Source organism: Poecilia mexicana, unplaced genomic scaffold (assembly GCF_051168715.1).
Source record: "Poecilia mexicana isolate PSO_F unplaced genomic scaffold, ASM5116871v1 scaffold_6, whole genome shotgun sequence".
Classification (NCBI taxonomy): domain Eukaryota; kingdom Metazoa; phylum Chordata; class Actinopteri; order Cyprinodontiformes; family Poeciliidae; genus Poecilia; species Poecilia mexicana.
Window position 1 is genome coordinate 2946258 of NW_028263375.1, and position 20856 is coordinate 2967113.

Sequence of the window (20856 nt, forward strand, 5' to 3'; positions counted from 1 at the left end):
CATTGCTGCTGTTTCCGTTTCTTTTCTGTCCAGGTTTTTCAAAACTAAGGACCTTGTTGTATTTTCTGACGTCATCCTGCTGGACTCAGCTGGACCCGGAGCGCTCAGAAAAAAAAAAAAATAATAATAATATTCTCTGACTTCTCCAAATTAAACTCTGCACCAGTGTCCTTGGCACATCCTTGAGAAAATTGATTCCATGCAGAAGAGATGACGCACATTTACACACACACACTTGCTCCACGCTCCATAAATCCCCTTAACATGCATTTGCACACAAAAATACAACCACAAAAAACACATCTTACTGACACACACACACACACCCACACACACACACACACACATTTTTACTCACTTTGATGTTGGGTAAAATATGTGTTATTGTGCCTGTCTTCTTTACTCAAACCCTGCAGCCCTGATCTCAGGGCAGTAATCCATCCAGTCTGAGTCTGTCTGTTATTTGTGCTTGCAGCAAAGTCTGAGCTCCTCGTTTCCCTCCAGCATTTTCATGTTTTGTCACAGTAGAGCTGAACACTTCGCTGTATTTTATAGAGGATTTTATGTTGTAGTTCAACTGAAAATTATTCCCATTCTTTGTAAAATACCATAAGGTGAGTCGGAGTTGTTGGTGAGCATCTGTGGTCAGTTTTCAAGTTGTGCCAGAGTTTCTCAGTTGGATTTAAGTCTGGACTTTGACTGGGTCGTTTTTACCAGATGTGTGTGTTTTAACCTAAACCAATGCGTTGTTGGTATGTTTTAGTGTTGCCGTCCTTCCTCCACCGTCTCAGTTTTTCTGCAGGTTTTACTTCCATCCATTATCTTCTCATCAAATCAGAACCACTCCTGTTTCTGAGCTGAAGCGACACTAACCCACCATGTGATGCTTCCACTGGCATGGTTAGGTGGATGTCCTGTAGATGTGCCATACATTTTATATTTTTGCATGATTGATTGAACGTTACAGTCTTGTTTTTAAGACCTAACCCTGTATTAAACTCCTCCATAACTTCCCCCCGGATCTTCCTGCTGTGATCCTTCGTCTTGGTAAAGTCATAAACCTGTGAGGCCTTCACTGAATGCTGAAATTAAATGACACACAGTTATTAATTTCTTAAGGTTGCATTTAGTTTAAGTTCTTTCAGAGTGAAAAGGTTCTGTTAAAAACAAACAGACTTGTGGAACTGAAGTGTTTTGCTCTCTGTTCTCCTTATTTAACATCCACACAAACCACAATACTTCTTGTTGGATGTTGACTAAAAATACATTGACCTTCCTTTCAGGGAATCTAAACTGACTTGTTTTTTATTTTATTAAAATCTGGGAGAGATTGCCAATAATATCCATTATTTTATTTTATTTTTTTTAACGGCTTTGAGTCAGATCCAAAACCATCTGCATCTAAGGACGAGTAACTTAAGCAGAAGGATTGGCTGTTTTAAAATGAAGATGCATTAATGTCACAATTTGTCCACAATCTCTGCAGTTCATCAATATTTAAATGGCTGCTGGGAGGTTCTGGAACAAGGCCAAACACAGTTTTACAGACTAGCATTTAAACACAACGTGGTTACTTCACGGTTTGATTACAATAATATTTGTTTCAATTATAATCTAAGGAAAAATATGCTTTTATTGCCCTGGTTTTATTTAAGTAGTTGGCTAAAGAAAAGAAAAAAACTGAATATCTTGAAACTGCGATTTTTAAGGAGTGTTAAATCATCTTTTAGTTTGAAATGCATATCAGAGTATTTTTCTACACAGTGAAATAGAAAATGATTCTTGCAAATTAAGCTGGTTGTGCTTGCAGTTATGTTATTTTCTCTCCTCCACTACGGCTGAATTATATGGATAAATATTGCTCATATGTCTGATTTATGCAAATTGTTGTCAAGGGAGAAACTCTGAACTTCCCAGTTAACAGCTAATGACAGCTCTGCATTGTTTTTAGAATTTCTGATTGTCAAACTGAAGGTACTTCAGTTTGACAATAAGCCCAGCGAAGCTGCTGAACTCTTTTGTATTCCAGTAATCTTATTGTAACCCAATCCTCGCAAAACCCAGCCAGTATTTAAAAGATCAAATTTATGCCTTTCATATTTTTAAATGGATATAGACAAACATAATTATATGAAATGAATATAATTGTCTGATATATCCAAAATAAGTAGCCACTGGATTATCAGGAAGAAAACTTATAATGCTGTTGTCTAATTGTCTGATTAATAAAGCCGGGTATAGATGAAGATTAGTGGCGGAAAAAAGCAAAACCTGGGGCAGCAAATGAGCTTCATATGAGCTGTAATAGTTTAAAAGTTATAGTTTGGTGTATTTAAAAACGTCAACCATGGGTTTTATTTAAATTTTTCTGCTCCTGGTCTGGAATCTATCTAGTTTTCTCTGCATTACCTGCGTTCTGTGTTGGTATGAGATTCACGTGTGATAATCTGCGACGCCGTGATCTCTGTGACGACTATTTCTGGAGATGAAACACCGTGGGAAGATATCAAAAAAAAAAGTGCCAGGGAGAGAAATAGACGAGGCCGTTGAAAGGATCCAATCTTCCCACTCTGTTTAAAGTGAAGGCATGGCAGCAGATGGTAATGTGCAACAACACGGAACGCCTGCTTAGTAACAGAGTTTAAATCACCAATACAGAGCAGACTGGAGATGACGCCTGTGCTGCCAGCTTTAATAAGTTCCCCATTAGACACACTGTCTGCTGCGTTTGTGTAAAGTGCTTTCACACACACACACACACACACACACACACACCCACACACACTGAAAAAAATAACTCTTTGGATTAACATAAAAAAATCATGGAAAGATTTTCCACCTGATTACTTTGCTTTATTTCAGCACTATGTAATTTTGTTACTCCGATTTAAAGGAAATGTGTTGGTTCAACTTAATTTATTAAGGTTATTCCAATTTAAAGCAAATGTGTTGGTTCAACTTAATTTATTAAGGTTATTCCAATTTAAAGGAAATGTGTTGGTTCAACTTAATTTATTAAGGTTATTCCAATTTAAAGCAAATGTGTTGGTTCAACTTAATTTATTAAGGTTATTCCAATTTAAAGCAAATGTGTTGGTTCAACTTAATTTATTAAGGTTATTCCAATTTAAAGCAAATGTGTTGGTTCAACTTAATTTTTGTGGTTGATTCAACTTATTTACTTTAGTTGGACCCAATGTAATTTAATAGAGCCAGCCTAACTAATTTTACAGTGATACCTTCACACTACTTAATTACGTTGATCCAACTCATGAAAATTAAGTTAGCTGAACAAACATGCTTCATGCTGAAAGAAAGCTATTTAATCATGTGGAAAATCTTTCCATGATTGAATTATGTTAATTCAAAGACATTTTCTTAAGTGCTATTAAATGAAGTGTTTTAAGACCACACTGAAAGATGAAAGAACACTCAACAATGAGAAAAAGTACAACATGAACTGTATTTTCAAAATTGTTATCCATTTTCTTTTTACACAGCACAAAAAACAGCTGAGTTGAAAGTTGAAATAAACAACAAAAGGTCAGTTTTGTTATTCCAGAAAAAAACTGGGCTGTGTTTAGCATAGATCAAATTCTTAACAACATAAAAAGTGTCAGTAAATTCGCTCAACTTTGCGAAATGTAACAGTTAAAATTTAGTTTTCCATTGAGGTCTTTAGAAAAACATGTAAAGATGCATTGCTCAAGTTGTTCATCACTTCCACCCCGTCCAGGAGAATCCCAACATCCTCAATGGCATCGCCAGGCTCTGCACTCTCCGGTCGGATAACGAAGATTCCACAGACAGTCTCGGCCATTTGTGCACCTTGATGATGGGAACAAGGGTGGGGTATTGGGTGGGAGAGATTTCACATCTCATTAAATAAAAAAATAACTTTACACTTGTTTGGCTGACTCACCAACAGCTAAGGTCCATCAAAGACCTGTCTGTGTTAATTGTGAGTCCAGTGATAAGATTTTCCATTTAGAAAAGGTACCATATTTTCTACATTTTCACAAAAATCGTCTTATAATGCGGTGCACCTTGTGGTAAAATACGGTATATTGTCTCATATGGAAAAACATGAAGAGAAGGGATGAATCCCAAATAGGCCCCATATTCCATGGCCTGTTCTCCTCAATTGAAATGACAGTCTGAGGATCCACCACACAGACTGTCATTCCAAACCAGTCCTACTTATGTGCAAACAAAGCCCTGACTCTGTACACAAACCAAACATCTTATACATGAAGAACCTGTCTTATTTCCTGGATGGAGGAAATGTCATGACTATGTGTGGTAGTTATTTCCAAATAGATCTGTACTAACATCTTAGGTAAAGTTACTTAATATTTTTGTCTGCGTATGAAACAATGCTGTTAGAAAAAAAGGCTAAATAAAACAGGCCAAAGATCTTTTTGTGGAGTTTAACTCACCTAAAAATCCTCATTTTAAACCCACTTAACAATAAATGTAATTATATCAATCTTACTAATGATTATCCTTTTCTGTGGGAGAAATCTAAAAGCATCTCAAAAGTCAAATTAAAATTGAATGTACCCAAGTGAAAAAAAAAGTTTTAATGATCTTCTCTTACTTTAAATTTATTGGTAATTCACAGGAAGTCCAATTAACTCCAACTATCATCACCTCTTTTGTAGACACAAAGATAAATTAATATACCATGTACTCTTTCTCCAGCTTCTCTGGATCTTCATCCAGGTACGCACACAGGCCTTTTAGGATCCACTCTCGTCTGACTTCAGCCGTGTTTTCCTAAATATGCAGATCAGAAAACAATGAGAACAACCGCAAAAATCCAGCAGTATACTATAGGGTCACATACTTGAAAACTTAGCAAAATTCAAAGGAAGTCACAACGAAAGTGATCAGTGGCTTGCAGTCTATTTGAAAGATCTTTAAAATTGTTATTCTCCTGTCATTATGCCATGACTAAAATTAAGTTTAACATTTTATTTAAACTTCTAACTGAAGCTGTCACCTAAGAAATATTTATGTCTGAAACAAGGGTACAGTATAGGGGGATATACTGTGAAAAATCTATTTCCTCTGCCTTCTCCCAGTGCTAGAAACAACCAGTCAGTGGCAGGAGAGTTTTAGTGCTGTCAATCACAATCTCATGTTGCTGCTCATCCTTCTTCCCCCTTGCTCTGTACTATTCTGTAGCTAGCATAGGACTGATAGCAGCTCATATCTACTAGACAGAGAGAGACAACACTCCTTACAGTTCCACATCCCCACGCAAATAAAGACAAATAAAACTGACTTACCAAATACAAGTTCAGCTGAACCCTTAATCGCTCTAACACTAGATTCAGTCATTTTAGATCTGGCAAAACTTATCATTAGCCACTGCAATCTAAAACTTGATGGCCGATGACCCCCTTCACCAGTGCTTATGTAGGTGGATAACAGACAGGTGATGTTCTGAAAGAGATCAGATTTTCAAACATTAAAATATGTAATTCACCCTGAGCAGAGTTGTATCTGAACATTCAAACTTTTAGTACAAGTCTCTTGAATGCATCATGAATCAATCAATCAAATTTTATTTGTACAGCACATTTCAGCAGAAAGGCATTTCAAAGTGCTTTACATAATTAAAAACAGAAACACAGAGGCATGCAACATTTAATATACAGTGAAACAGATAAAAAGTAAAGCCAAAAACATTAAAAACATTGAAGACATTAAAACCGCACTAAGCCTAATTTAGCTATAAGCAACTCTAAACAGGTGGGTTTTAAGTTGAGATTTAAAGGCACCCAGTGTTTCAGCTGTTCTGAAACTGAATATAACCACAAGCATGTATGTGCAGAACAGTGGTGACTTGAACATGGTAGAAAGCAATAAAAATATAAAACATAAAAATCAAAACAAAAACCTCAACATTTCAAAATTAAACCGATAAACTTAAAAATTGTTTTTGAACTACAATTATTTATGGAAAAACAAGTACAATAACAAAATACATCTTTAGAGCAGAGGAATATATGTATTTAAAAAATAAGAAAGCTCAAGTCTGTTCATGGACTACCGTAATAGGAATAATGGACAATCCTCTGAGTGTTTCAGCCAGAAAAAAATACTAGAAATCCATAGTTAGAAGGTGGACATTTATGTGGACATTGCAAGCACATTTAAAGCTCTAACAGCAAAGGTTTCTGCAGGTTCCTCTGACTCAAATTTAATACTTTTTATTATTAATAAATGAAGAATCTGTATTACGATAGAAAGCCACAAAAGTTGTGTGTATCCAATGTCCACTCTGCATTTACCTACATAATAACAGTACTGAAATAAAATAATAATAAAAAAACATTTAAATAGACTTATGTTTGGCCCCATTGTTTACAATCCACTAAACCTCAGACTTCAGAGTTTGTATGGCACCAGATGCTGAATTTACATCAGTCCAACTTTTTTCCAGGGAGCTTTAACAACCTCAGGAGGAGCAAAACTGTGACATTTATGGGGTCCGTTTTTTGTCTTGACAGCAGCTTTGTGACCCTTACACTGCTTCATGTGATGTTAGCATGATTTGAGTACATCAATTACATAGAAACGTGACCGAACATAGAAAAAAATGGGTTTTTTTTAAGTCTGATGATTTTAATTTGCATCTTTTTATTTCGATTTTTATTTTGATTTAGACGGATGAAAATAGACTGAATCTTACCTTTTTCAAATTAAGCAGATCCAAATCAGGAATCTTCCCGCTTCTCTTGAAAGAACAGTTTGAAGTTTTCCCAGACACAAGATCTCGCGTGATCTTCCGTAATTTCGCTAGCATCTCGCGTGATCTTCCATAATTTCGCTAGCATCTCGCGTGATCTTTCGTAATCTCGCCAGTGTCTCGCGTGATCTCCGGGTCTCGCTAGACCCTCTTCGGCGGGAGATCAGTCTGACTAAATTGAATCACGTTGTCTCAACTTGAATACATTTTATTAACGCTAGGTTGTTGAATTTTATGTTTATTTGACGTGATTTTGTCATATTTGCCTTTGAAACATAAAATAATTCTGTTAAACATGTTATTTTTTATAAATGCAATAACCACTTCAATTCAGTTGTGCTTTGACACAAGCATGGAGCAAGCAGGAAATGGTGCAAATGTTAGAAAAACGCTGATTAATTACCAGCTAACCATCACTTCATGTGATGTTAACACATGTTAGCCACTGACATGAGTACATCAATTACATAGTGTGAAGGTATCACTGTTAAATAAGTTGGTTTCAACTAAATTTGCATTCATCTTAATCAAGTAAAGTCAATTATTTGGTCCAAAACATTGCAAATTAGTTGGTCTGGTTCTATTAAATTACATTGGGTCCAACTAAAGTAAATAAGTTGAATCGGGATCTGCCGTGATCTCGCTCGTCGCCTCCAGCACAAGATCAGTCTGACTATAATGAATCGTGTTATCTCAACATGATTCAATTTCATAAACGTTAAGTTGATGAATTTCTTGTTTGTTCAACATGATTTTATCACGTTTTTGTTTAAAACATGAAATTATTGTGTTAAAAGTACATGATATTTTTTTATTAATCTAATAACCCCCTAAGTTCATTTTTTTGAGTGCACACACACACACACACACACACACACAGTTGGACAGAAAAACTACTGCTTAGTTTATTCCCCATCCACCCTCTGTTAATAATTATGCTTTTCTTCCCACATTTTTAGGATTGTTTTTGTGCTGCTTCTGCTTGTCTTTGTTCACACCTAATGAAAAATAAACCACATAAACTTACGTTGAACTTCTATAGGACGCCTCTGTTTCAGCAACAGGCACTTCATCAGAATGTTCTTCTGCGCTTTGATAATTACCCATGAATATCAAGCGCACCTCTGAAACCTTTGATGAACACACGTGAGGGATTACAGATTAAAGGAGCTTAACTGATGTTGCTCTCTCTTTTCTTTCCATGCGTGATGAACTTTAATTTAAGGTTGGATGATTGTGATTGTGATCATACCAGGGGAAGATGAATATTCTGCCCGTCGTGTCGTGGCTTTAGCTGGAGTCTGTGGTGAAATGAGTTTAGGAAGACCTGCCTTTCCCCCCCACATCAAACACCTAAGTGATTTTTAACACTAAAAGCAACCACATTGCCTTCAGTCTCTGTAAAAGTGTGCTTCATCACACCTCCACGTTTTTACAAATAAGATGATAAAATACATCTTCATTGTGCCTGTGCTGGCAATTGGACATTTAAATCATGCGATTGTTTGAAAAAGCAGAGAGAGGAGCAGGAGGGGAGGGGGATGTTGAATGTTGTTCACCCAGGGCACCAACAGCCTAGGACCGCCCCTGCACATACACACTTAGAAATTGTAAGAATATTTGGATCTAAGTAACAACAAACAAAAATCTGTCATTTCTACCTCATTTTTCTTCTACATGAGACTGAAAATGGACACACATTGTTTCTCTGCCCTGATTTGGTGAAATGTCGCCGGTCGTCACTGTGAACTCGTTTACAATCAATAACTGAGTTTCCGAGGCGGTCCGGCTCTGCAGCAGTGCGGTGGATTTTCTCCCAGAAGGGAAATCTTTAAAGGTTTAGAAGTAAACAAACGGAGGCAGATTTAATTGGACTCTAAGGGAAAATCCCAATTGAGGCGAGCTCACCGGAAACGTGTGGAAAACATTCTTGGAACGCCGTCATTTTCTCATTAGGACTGAAGAAGAACTCAGGATGACCTTCGAAGTAAAATGAAAGACAGAAAATTGCTGTTGTGCTTTGTTTTTCTGTGATTATTTAAACCTAACTGTAATATTATGTTGTGTTCTTTCAAGCCTGACGTCTTTTTTTTCTTTCATGAAGATTTGTGTTTGCAAATTGAGACTGCAAGAAACTGTTTTACATGAGGGGAAAAAAAATTAACAGGTTTCAATGAACTTATTAAAGATGAGAGAACAGCAGATAAATACGGATGTTTGTTCCAGAATCTGCAGCATTAATCAGAAGATTTTTCTTGTAGCGTCAGTAGATTATATTTTAAAATCACATGCTCTGCAAAGTAGAAGTAGGTCTCAATGGGAAGTCAGTGAAGCTAACCCAGGTTAAATTATGAAATGCCAAAAGAAAAATAATATTGACTCTTTTTAGTGCTGCAAGCTACTTGTAGAAATTGCCTCTTTATCCTTTAAACTGAAATCAATGCCAGTTAGTCAGCGCTTTGTTGAATATTGAGAGCAGCTGCTGTAGGAACTCCTGGTAGGGCTGCAATGAACCAGAACCAGAACTTCATTCTCTTTAAGATGAAAGAGAATGAAGTATGGGAAATAAGCAAATATTTCCCATCCAGCTTAAAACTGGAAATAAATGATTTTTTTTGGCTTCATCTCTGATATTTAGATCTAAAAATTACAATCTTTAGACAAAAGAGTAACTTAAACTATTCAACTATTCAGTCATGTTCTTCTTGCAGCTGCTATTCAGAGCTGACTATATAAACAGACAAAATCATATCCTATAGATACATATAATCAAGGTAGAAATCAACTGTCCCTGTGTTTGTTGTTAACTAGACTCCTATTTTAAGGTTTGTGTCATACATACAGAGGACTGCATGCATTTCTTGAAAATTTTGCAATAATAAAGTTTGTGAAGAAGTACCAGAGTGGTCAGAATTCAATATTGAGGATCATTGATTATTTTGAATTTTGTGAAATAGTTGCCCATATATTCTGCTTTCTGGGTTTTATTAAAATGATTTGTGAGTTTCATCAAAGTTTTCTGTCAATAACTCAACACAAATAGACCTGTAATGATTCTGAGCCAAACTCTGGCCAACCCAGCTCCAAATCTGTCCCAGTCTGAATGTCAGATGATCAAACTGATTTATGTTACTTTTCTGATTAAATCAAACCAAAGAAACAGAAGCAGAGTTTACTTTTCTTTTTCCTTTTTTTGTGAAATCCTGCAATGTAGTCCTAAAGTGCACTGCCCATATTGTCTTTTTTTTACAGCTAAAAAATAACAGTTTTTTTTTATCACATCTTTAATTCTGACGTAAAGTGGAATAACTTAAACAGTGGTAGCAGATTAATAGTTTTTCTGACGCAAAGTAAAAAGATAAAGCTCCAAAATAGCTTTTACGGACTCTAATGTAATGATGCAGCAAAAAAAAATAAATAAATAAATAATAATAAATCCTGGCAAATTCCCTCAAGAGGAATTTAATCAACATGTCACTTCTGAGCGGTTGCTGGTGTGGCTGTCAGTGTGTTGAAGATGCTGTCAGTCAGTCATCGCTAAACACTTTTACATGTGTGACTGTAAAAGAAGGGAGCTGCTTCCTGCTCTGGACATTAATGAAACGGGGAAATGTAACAGGAGTTTTCTTTTAATTTGTTATTTCGTTTCGACCAAACATCTGAAGAACTGTTGCAACACCACATTTACACATCAAGTTACCTTCAACTGGAGAAACACCCAGGGGGTTCATGTGGACATTTTCTTTTTGTTTCTTTTTTTTATCGTCAGAACAAGTGCAGCTGAATGGTGGATAACAGTGTGACGCTGTGACACTGACGCCCTCACGACCACTAAGACTGTAGACAACACAAACAGGAGTATCAGTTTTGGTGTGATCTGATTGGCCTACTTTGATGAAGAGGCCTTCAGGGGAAACTTTGAATCACTTCAACTGAGGCCCGGTGCAGATATGATCACTTGCAGTTTTTTTTTTTTTTGTTTTGTTTTTTTTACCAGTAGAATGATAGCAAACCACAGTGAGGTTTTAGGAAAGAAAAAAGTTCTCAGAGGAGTGAAAGGTTAACAGCAGATCAGGCAGGAAGTTCTATTTTAAATTGTTTATCAATTTAAAACAACTTCAACAGAAAATTTCTATATAAACGGCTACAGCTGTGTATTATTTGCCTGCCCCTCCTTATACTTGATCTTTCTTGATCTTGTTTTATTTTCAGCTGGGAACTCTGAAAAGAGAACAAACCTAAAACATCACCAGCTGAGCTTCCTTTACAAATGTGCGCAAACCTTTGTCTATGTTCTGCTAATACAGAACCAGACAAATTTCACAATTGCTGAGTTTCAATTAAACTAGAAACGTTATTAAAATCACTTGTGAATAACTTTGCTCACATCTTTGTATTAGGTCACCTCAGGTCCATTAGTTAGGAAGTGAAGCAGGTCTGTGTCCAAGTCAAAAGCAGAGTTTGGAATGTTTGGAGAAGTGTCGGTTCTAAACCCGGGGAAGACATTGTTGCTTCATAAAGGGCACAGAACAAAAGAATAAACCAAATAAAACAAAAATGGGGCCGTAATATAAGCCTAATATATCAAGTGAGAGTCAGAGAGCTATTTGCAGTTGAAAACTGTGACCCTATTCTAATGCAGCTGAAGCTGAAGCTGCAACACCTTCATTTTTAATTCACTGTTAAAGTAAAACTGTGAAAGTAGAAAATGAAATTCATTCAAGGGACCAGTTAGTCACCGTTTCCCTGTCAGTGCATGTGGTCATAAGAAATTGATTTACTGTCTTTTGTTCTACAGAACACAGGGGCCTCATTTGGCCCCTGTCTGGAACTGCCTATGTCACCCATATTTTGCTATGGCTCAATATAGCCATAGCAAAATATGAGCAAATGTCTGAGGAAGATCTGGTTCCTCAGATAACAGACAGATCTTGAGAATGCATCAGTGTTGTCAGGAACGGAGTTACAGATAAGGAGGCCAGTGGGAGGCTGTGTGCAGTGTGTGCTGCTTTCACGCACATAAACTAAATCACTGCAGTTTGTTTTCTTTGGAACAATCTCGCACAGATCAAGTGCACTGGTTTGTAAAAATTTGCTTTATTTGTCATATAATCATATATTTTTTAAGCCTGTGTTTAAGAGTCTTCATTGCCATATCCCACTTTTATGCACTTCACATCTGTGCTGCAAAATGCCAAGTTGTGATCATGCTGTGTTTGAATATTTAACATGGAGAAAATATTACAGCTTCTCTCTCTAAGTACCAAAGCGAAAACCATAATACTCATTTCCAGCTCTGCTTTCGGAGACAGACTGAATGCAGAAAAACAAAAAGCGACGAAACAGTGTTGATTTTCAAAGACATGAACATTTTGAGGGTCGAGTTATTTTTGAAATAATAAAACGTGACTTCCTGTCAGCCTTCAGTGGCTCTGAGGATTTCCTTTTTTCCACAGACTCACTGTGACGTGAAATCTTTCCACCACAATAGTTACTGATCACTTCTTCACAGAACCCCACTTAAAACAAAACCGAGTTGCTCCTTTAGAAAGTGCACGTGATCTTTATATTGTCTCACCGGAACTGACACACACACACACACACACACACACACACATTGACACGTTATTGCACTGAGCTACAGAGAGGCAACTCCTCCTCCAGCGGGTGTCAGCACCCCGGACAGCTCCGAGCCGAGCTTCACTGTAACGACTCATTCAGACTCTGTTCACTCGGAGAACTCCGGCTCATGTTCGACAAGCTGGCCATGAGAGACTTCACCTTGTGCGCGTAGTAGTTCCTCAGGTTGACGGAGGGGACCTCCTTGATGCCCTCGTCGAAGTCGCAGCTTCTCATTGCGATCTCCAGCTGCTTCTGTCTCTTGTAGAAAAGGGAGAACTTGTTGAAGATGAGCGTGATCGGAAGCACAACGACCAGGATGCCGGCCAGGATGCAGGCCGAGGCGGTCAGTTTGCCCGGTATGGAGACGGGCACCACGTCTCCGTAGCCCACGGTGGTCATGCTGACGGTGGCCCACCACCAGCAGGCGGGGATGGTGGACAGGTCCTCGCTGTCCTCTTTCTCCACCGTGTAGGCCATGACGGAGAAGAACGACACGCCGACGGCCAGGTAGAGGAGCAGCAGGCCGACCTCCTTGTAGCTGTTCCTGAGGGTGGCCCCCAGGGACCGCAGGCCGGTGGAGTGGCGGGCCAGCTTCAGGATGCGGAAAATTCGCATGAGCCGCAGGACCTGCGCCACCCGGCCCAGGTTGGCGAGCGCCGGGCTGCTCTCCACCACCAGGTTGATGAGGAGCGTCAGGTAAAACGGCAGTATGGAGACCAGGTCTATGACGTTCAGCGGGTGGTCGAAGAAGTGCAGCAGGTCGGGGGCCACCGCGAACCGGGTCACCAGCTCCAGCGTGAACCATCCGATGCCGAAGTGCTCCACCGTCTCAAAGCGCGGGTCTTCCGTGGGCTCCCCCCTGCTGTCCAGCACGCTGAACTCGCTCATGCTGTTCATGCACATCGTGGCAATCGAGCCCAGCACCACCAGGATGGACAGGATGCTGATGATGCGGCTGGCCACGGAGTACCCGGGGTTGTCCAGCATCAACCAGACGCGCCTGCGCGCGCTCCCGAGCAGCTGCTTGTCGAACTTGGTGGCGTCGTTGTAGAACTCCAGCAGCTCGTCGAATGACGACGTGGTGCTTCCCTCGTCGCTCCTGTCGTCCCAGTCGTCCCTGTCCTGGTCCATCTTCCTGCAGTGGTAGGCGCTGCTGCAGCAGGAGTCGATGAAGAACTCGTTGATGCCCCAGTACTCGATCTCCTGGCTGAAGGAGAAGATGCACAGCTCGGCCATGACGTGCAGTCGCCCCGTGTTGTAGAAGTTGAGCACGTACGGGAAGAGAGCGGGGTTCCTATCGAAGTAAAACTCTTTCTCCGCGTCGTCGTAGTCGTCGCACAGCTCCAGGATGGACTCCTTAGACTGGCACTGGAGGAGGCGAGCCAGCCTGGTCTCGGGGAAGCGGGAGAGCGTGTCCGACTGGAGACGCTTCTTGAAGCCGCCCACGTTGATGCGGATGCCCGCGTTGTCGTCCATGGGAGCCCCGGCGGTCGTGTCCCTAAGGACCTGACCTGTCATGCCTTTAAAGAGGGAAAGACACACACACTCACGCGCGCGTGCACACACACACACACACACACACACACACGCACACACACACACACACACACACACACACACACACGCACGCACACACACACACACACACACACACACAGATGCGGGGCGCACAAAATGAAAGGATGAAAGGAAGAGACAAAGAGAGACAGTGGCAGACCAAACACATTGACGAAGAAGACACATTGGCAGACAAGGAGAAAGCATAAGTTAGTTCAACTGCCCGCAATGACAAGGCTTTGATGCTTTAATTAGCTGTTTCCATACTTAGATACCTAAACTAACGCATTGCTTTCCAAGCCTCTATTCCAAAAGACACAGAAGAGCTGCTTGTTTCTGTAGCTTGTTCAAACAAAGAGAACTTACTTCAAACGGTCGATCAATTCACCGATTTCTCTGAAACACTCTTCATGTTTAGCGGCGGCTCATCGCAGTCAGAGGGCAACCTCTGGACCTTTGTCCTCCGAGCTCCGAACTGATTCCAGTTTCTACCGAACAGAAAGAGGGCGACACCGTTCCAGAGGATCCGCTGTTAAAGAGAGTGTTGCCTCCAGACAGAGAACACTATCTACTCCTTTAAGTGTCTGAATGCACCCGGAGGCTTGCTGCTGCTGCTGCTGTTGCAGCCGTCGGTTCTCACATCCTTCATTCATAGGATGGGGGGGTGGGATTTGGGAGGGGCTTGCAGCGCCTCCAGCTACAGGTAGGCTGTAGATTTATTTCTGTGAATTCTGGGAGCCAAAAAAGAAAAAAGAAAGAGAAAAAGAAGAACAGGACTGATACGCCCTGACAGCCGCTTCTGTTTGAGCAGTGGGGAATTCCTCTCTGTGTTCCTCTCTGGGTCTTCTTTCTATCTGTTGCTGCGCAGCAACACGTAGCCTCCTCTCTCTCCTTTTTTTTCTTTCTCTCTCTGTCTCTTCCTCTCCTCTGCACCGCCCTCCCGATGTGATCTCAGCGTCATGGTGCTGAAGGGGCGAGGCGCGCAGCTCAGCCACGGTGCGCAGGGAATCACCAACTAACCCGCCGCGCGAAGCAGACAGAGCGCCTGCCAGAGGTCATCAACCGAAAATAAAAGAGGTGGTTTTTAAAGTGTCCCCTCAAAATCTTTTGACTTTAATGCATCATTAATAAAACATTTAAGTTGCAAGGTCAGATAACTAAAACCAGCGAAATAACTTAAACTGAAATTGAGAAAACATTTTTGGTTAACTGGAATAAACAAACAAACAAACAAACACATAAATAAATAAATAAATAAATAAATAAATAAATAAATAAATAAATAAATAAATAAATAAATGCAATAATTAATTATGGAACTATATTGTGAGTTTATAAATCTAGCCAGGGCCGGTCCAAGCCTTTTTGGGGCCCTAACCATCTTTTTTTCTTTTACCAACATGTCAACACCAGATGATTTAGAATTCCTAAGCTACTCTATCTAATTATCATCATTTGTAATTAGCATACATTATAACAGTGCTATTATGACTATTTATTTTAAGCTTACACAAGAAATTAAGTAAAGAAAACAAATCATTTGGATTTTGAAATGCAGAGTAGTATTTAAGTGTGCCATTTTTAAAAAACTAAGAGTAATATCAGCTGATAAACACTAAATTTAATAACTTATTTTTCCCCTACAGTGGCAGCAGCCAAAACAGGAATATATTAATTATTAGTATTTATTCTTTTTAAAAATACATAAATTGTTTTTCTATGTGCAATAGCATTTAGTTTGCAATGTTCAGTGTTGTTTAAAATATATGTATATTTGTCTATCATGCTAGTTTGGTGCTCTTGGGGGGCCCCTGGTGGCATGGGGGCCCTTAGCAGCCACTTAGCACGCATTGCCTTGTGCCGACCCTGAATTAATGGATATAATGTCCTTCGTTTTTGTGTTTATGAATCTATTCATTAGCCTTTCGAACTGATGTGAAATCAATTCCCCCCAACACACACACACACACACACACACACACACACACACACACACACACACAATTTATGTCAGCTCTTGGCAAATCACGGCACTTCATGCTTCTGTCTCACACACAGTGACACAGTGACAGTACAGCTACAGCTTGTTGGTTACTTGGCAAATGATTAACACAGAATCATCTACATAGATTGTAGTTTGCAGTTGCAACTTACAAAAATGTGGAAAAGTTTAAAGAGAACAAATATTTCCCAAGGTACATTTCTGCTGCTAGTTGATTATCTCCCCCCCTCCTCAAACTCCATTTTCCAGGATGCATTAACCCATCATCACATTTGTTTCAAGAACTGACCACACCAAACTGTTCAGATTCTGCTTCGCAGTTCTTCCTTTAAAAACGTGGAAATTATTGTGTTGAAAAGAGAAGAAAGGAACATGTTCTCACCTCCTCCTGATGCTGCAGCAGCAGCAGCATCATTAACAGCCTCTGTATGCTGAACACAAAGCCAGGGCTAAAGAGGTGGCCTTGCAGAGCGGCCTGGCTTTCATGGATCAAGGACTGAAGGTTTTCTCTTACACAGCTCGATGCGGCTCACACTGCAGACTGCTGCTGCTGTTAAAAACGCCCCAACACAAACGGACACATGCGGAAGCTAGCATCAGGGAAAAACAACGAAGCCAATACGCTTTTCCTAGAATTAGTCACCTAGAAAGTGTCTTTGAAAGAGAAGTGTTGGAATAATTGAATTTCCACAAAAATAATATATTCTACATATTCTACATATATGCAGTTTCCTATGACCAACGTATGAGAGATGTTTGACCAGTCAGTCAAACAGGACAGAATGTGAGTTTCTAAAATTGTTAATCACTTTATTTTGTTCTTTTCCCCCCCATTTTTATCAATAATAATAATAATAATAATAATAATAATAATAATAATAATAATAATAATAATAATAATAATAATAATAATTCAGATGCAGTAAAACTACCCAGAGATCACAGCTTTAGAGGTTCAGCTGTAGTTGCACCAAGCAGAGGAATTCATTTAGGCAAAGATCTTCCTAAATGTACCAAATTCCCCTCCAAGTGTGAACAGAATTTAATTATTGAACATGAATAATTACTTATTCTACCTCATCAAAAGCCTTTGTTTCATGATCAAGTGTATGTGTAGAACTCTACAAAATTGATCAAACTACGACCCCACTTTTAACTCACTCCCTGGATTAAGACGGCAGTTCAGAATTTCATGTCCACAAGTTTATTCTGGACACAGAAGTCCAGAATAAACACAACCTCCATTCATGGGCTGAACTGAGGTGTCAGGTGGTTTTAGTTTGATGATGGCTTGAAAAGGTTTGCTCGAGCTACAATTCCGATTTTAGAATTATAGCTGGAGCAAAACTAATAAAATTACCTGTAACAAATTACATTATTTTCTAGGTTTGTTCAAATAATTTTTTTTTTCTTTCAGTGCATATTCCAGCTTCTAGTTTGTGGAAGGCGAGGCTCTTGGGTAGTTCTTAAACATCCTGACCAGTTTTTCTTTGACCCACTTTCATTCACACATATTCACAAACACTCTGTCTAAACTCTCAGGCGGCGCTCGTGAGAGAAGTTTGAGCGTCTAAAGGAAACAAACATTTTCAAACCAGGACAAACTTCTGAGGACATATAATAAAAGCCCACAGCAGTCCTCCTGCCCCCTCCACTCTTATCCGGATGGTGTCATTTACTGGCCATTTTCTTTAAGTCTTCAGGGCTTAGTTTCATTTGAGAATACATTAAGGATCATTGGAAGCAATTTTCTCCTGGCTGTATTTTGTTACAAGCTTGTTTGGAAACAAACATGAGTTGGAGGCTGTGCTGGAAGAGTTTAGGATCTTCCTTTTTTGCGATTTTTTTACTCCCAGGCAGCCAGTGCATTAATAATTCATAACGTTTCTTTTTCTCTCTCTCTCTCTGCACAATTGTAAGTTAACTAGAGCTTGTAAATGGCCCTAACAGATCGGAGCTCTGCAGCTGCAATCATTCTTCATCCTGGAAGCTGGGATGTGATCAGCTGCTTTGAGCATTCTTATCATGAAAGGCTGTGACAGAACTTCAACACACACACACACACACACACACACACACACACACACACACCCCCACACACACACACACACACGCACACACACACACACACACACACACACACACACACAACTTATGCCTTTGAATTATTCTTATTTGTGTGACTTATTAGTTTGTAATGTTATATAAATGTCCTTTTTTGTCATTCAATATATTTTCCAGCAGGATTTTCATTCTCTTCAATGGCCTTCAGTTGTCAACATATAGAGAGCGAGTGGAAATTATGTCTGCGTCTCCTCATGTAATTCAGGTGAACATAAATAGAGGCTGATGACATATTAACACACCTCCTCAGATGTCATTAGTGTGGGTGAAGAAGTTAACACACGCTATCAGGTCTTTGTCTGACTTATGTGTGTGTTCGTTTGTGACTGTTTGAGCCAACAGGCAGTGGCCTTCACTTTCTGCGCTCCGTGGAAACACGCTGCGTTTGATTCATTCCTCTCCCACATGGTTGAGATTAATGCGCCTCTTTGTGGAGGAGGAACTATTCCTCAAAGCTCATTGCCAAAGTCCCTGTAGATCTGTTGCAAGCAAAGGCTTTCTCCAAGGAAACTTATCCAGTGATGTTTTTCTGCTTTGCCTTGTCACGGCGTGCTAGCTTTGAGCAATCTAATCTCATCCAGGAGATTATCAATGAAAGCAAACTAACAAGAAAATTTGTTACAGTGAACCTTTGCTTTTGCTTTTTTGCCCAATGGGTCAAACTTTGATTGACAATGATTAAAGATTATTAAGCTATTCAGTACAGCTGTCAGTAAAAAGAAATGATAGCTAAAATAATCAGATTTTTGGGATCCTTTTGTGCGTCCTGTTACATCTGGTGAACAACATTTCAGTAAAAATAGCACACAGGTTTTCAAACATGGTGGTGGTTTGTTGACATTAGCACTTTACTTGTTAGCATAGCATTCATGCAGCTATTTTACTCTTTCATGTGACATGGCATGTGTCTAAATTTGGAAGCATTGACATCAGGGTTTCACGATAGCATAGATTTGACTGAAAAGTGTTGAATCTTCATCAATAAGTTTACTTTTAATCAGTAGTACTGAAACTACTAGTCTCTTAAAATTAAACAAAAAATAACGTTAGTGTATGTAAATCTCTGACTTTAAAAAGACTAATACAAAATTCTGTAAAATTCTCTTTCCTGTTCTAAGACTTAAAACAATTTAATTGTTTTGGCAATTTTAACTGATTTAAAACAGAAGAAGATTAATTTGATCTTAAGTAGATGTCAGATGGGGAGAAACAAAAGGTTATGTGTTTGTTTCTAGTCAACGTGAACATATAGTTTCACCTGTAGGTGTGCTGATGTAATGTCATATGTAGGCGCATATATATATATATATATATATATATATATATATATGTATATATATATGTATATATATATATATATATACATATATATATATATATATATATATATATATATATATATATATATATATATATATATATATATATATTTTTTTTTTTTTTTTTTTTTTTCAAAGTCAGAACAGATGGTTTAAAATGCTAGAGTACATCAGACTGTGTGAAACGTGGCACTTTTCATGAATGGAAGGGAGGAGGTCTTCGGTGAGAAAAATTAGCAATCAGAGCCTTTTTTCTCTCTCAGTGCAGTGGCTCCTACGTTTCAAATCAAAGCCATTAATATGCTGCACATGCTTGGCAAGCTTTCATTCACTTATTTTATCTCTTGATGGAGACTTGCAGGAAGCCCCTTGTGAATGGAGGCAGAACATGACTGTCAGCGTTTCCTTTCTGTGGTTCATCTCTGCCAACACAACAGCAGAAAAGCAGAAACAAACGTTTTGTCCACCAAACATGAGCCACAGTCAGAATCCTCAGCTTCAACTCAACTCAAAATGAAAATCTATGGAGGTTTGTGACAGAACTAGAAATATACAAGTTGGTCTGAGATTTGTAGAAACTGAGAATAACATTTTAAAGCCATCATTTTTGCTTGAGTAATTTAAATATTTCAGCCCGGCTGATTCATTTTCTTTTTGGCTCCGTCTCTTCCAGCGTGATGGTGATGAGGCAAACATGAACCACAGCCATTGAAATTGTCAATGGATTTAATTTGAAGTTATTAAACAAAGAGGAAACTGGTTACCTGTTTCTAGGCAACACAATTTAGATTTATCTGAAGTTACTTCATAAATCCTCATGGGGACATAAACAGTTCGAGTTCAAATGGAAAACTACTAAATAAAAGTACTAGTTAGAGCTGGATTTTACATTTTCTCCACTAGGACATTTTGTCCTTGGACAGAAAATATCTGTAAAGTTTTTGTTGTCAGTGGTGCGCTGGAGTACAAGGAGTCTCAGCGTTTTCATCTTGCATCCTGGCTTCTCCAAAGATGTCCTGGTTTCTAAGTTGACCTCGGGTCTCAGCCTATGAGTGCATGTTGTTGTCCAGTTTATCTTGGTGTTGCCAGGTGATATTTGCAGGGCTGCAGACCACCAAGCTCCATCAGCCTGGATAGAGAACATCTGTAAACAGCTGTGATTTAGATCTTATAACATATTATCAATTGGATTTTGGGAAAAAAAAAAAAAACAACTTTGACTGGCCCAGCACATGATTTTTGGATCCATGTTTAGTGTTGTTCTCTTGCCGGAAAGTGAACTTCAACACAAGGTCCAAGTCTTTGACAGTCACAGTGTTCTTAAATGTATTTCAAATGTATTTGAACAGGGACAATTTAAACAACAATGTTGGATTCAAAGTCAAGTTTATTTGGAGTGCACACATCAGCAACAAGGCAGTTCAAAGTGCTTTATAGCATAAAAACATCAGTTGTGAATTATGAAATAAGCA

General features: G+C 39.0%; 1 protein-coding gene and 1 long non-coding RNA gene across 2 annotated transcripts; both read right to left on the reverse strand.

The window, feature by feature from the left end:
- Nucleotides 1-3444: 3444 nt before the first annotated feature.
- LOC148158511 (uncharacterized) lies at nt 3445-5194 on the reverse strand. The gene is made up of 2 exons (XR_015762985.1): nt 4687-5194; nt 3445-3828 (listed from the first exon to the last, which is right to left on the reverse strand). It is a non-coding gene; the product is annotated as an uncharacterized LOC148158511 (long non-coding RNA).
- Nucleotides 5195-11838: 6644 nt separating this feature from the next.
- Nucleotides 11839-14034, reverse strand: kcns2 (potassium voltage-gated channel modifier subfamily S member 2). Its single transcript, XM_015006948.2, has one exon. The coding sequence runs from the start codon at nt 13898-13900 to the stop codon at nt 12461-12463; it is 1440 nt and encodes a 479-aa protein (XP_014862434.2). The 5' UTR covers nt 13901-14034; the 3' UTR covers nt 11839-12460.
- Nucleotides 14035-20856: the final 6822 nt, after the last annotated feature.

Excerpts from the sequence above, each read along its gene's own strand:
- kcns2 (XM_015006948.2), bottom strand. The coding sequence starts at position 13,900 with ATGACAGGTCAGGTCCTTAGGGACACGACCGCCGGGGCTCCCATGGAC.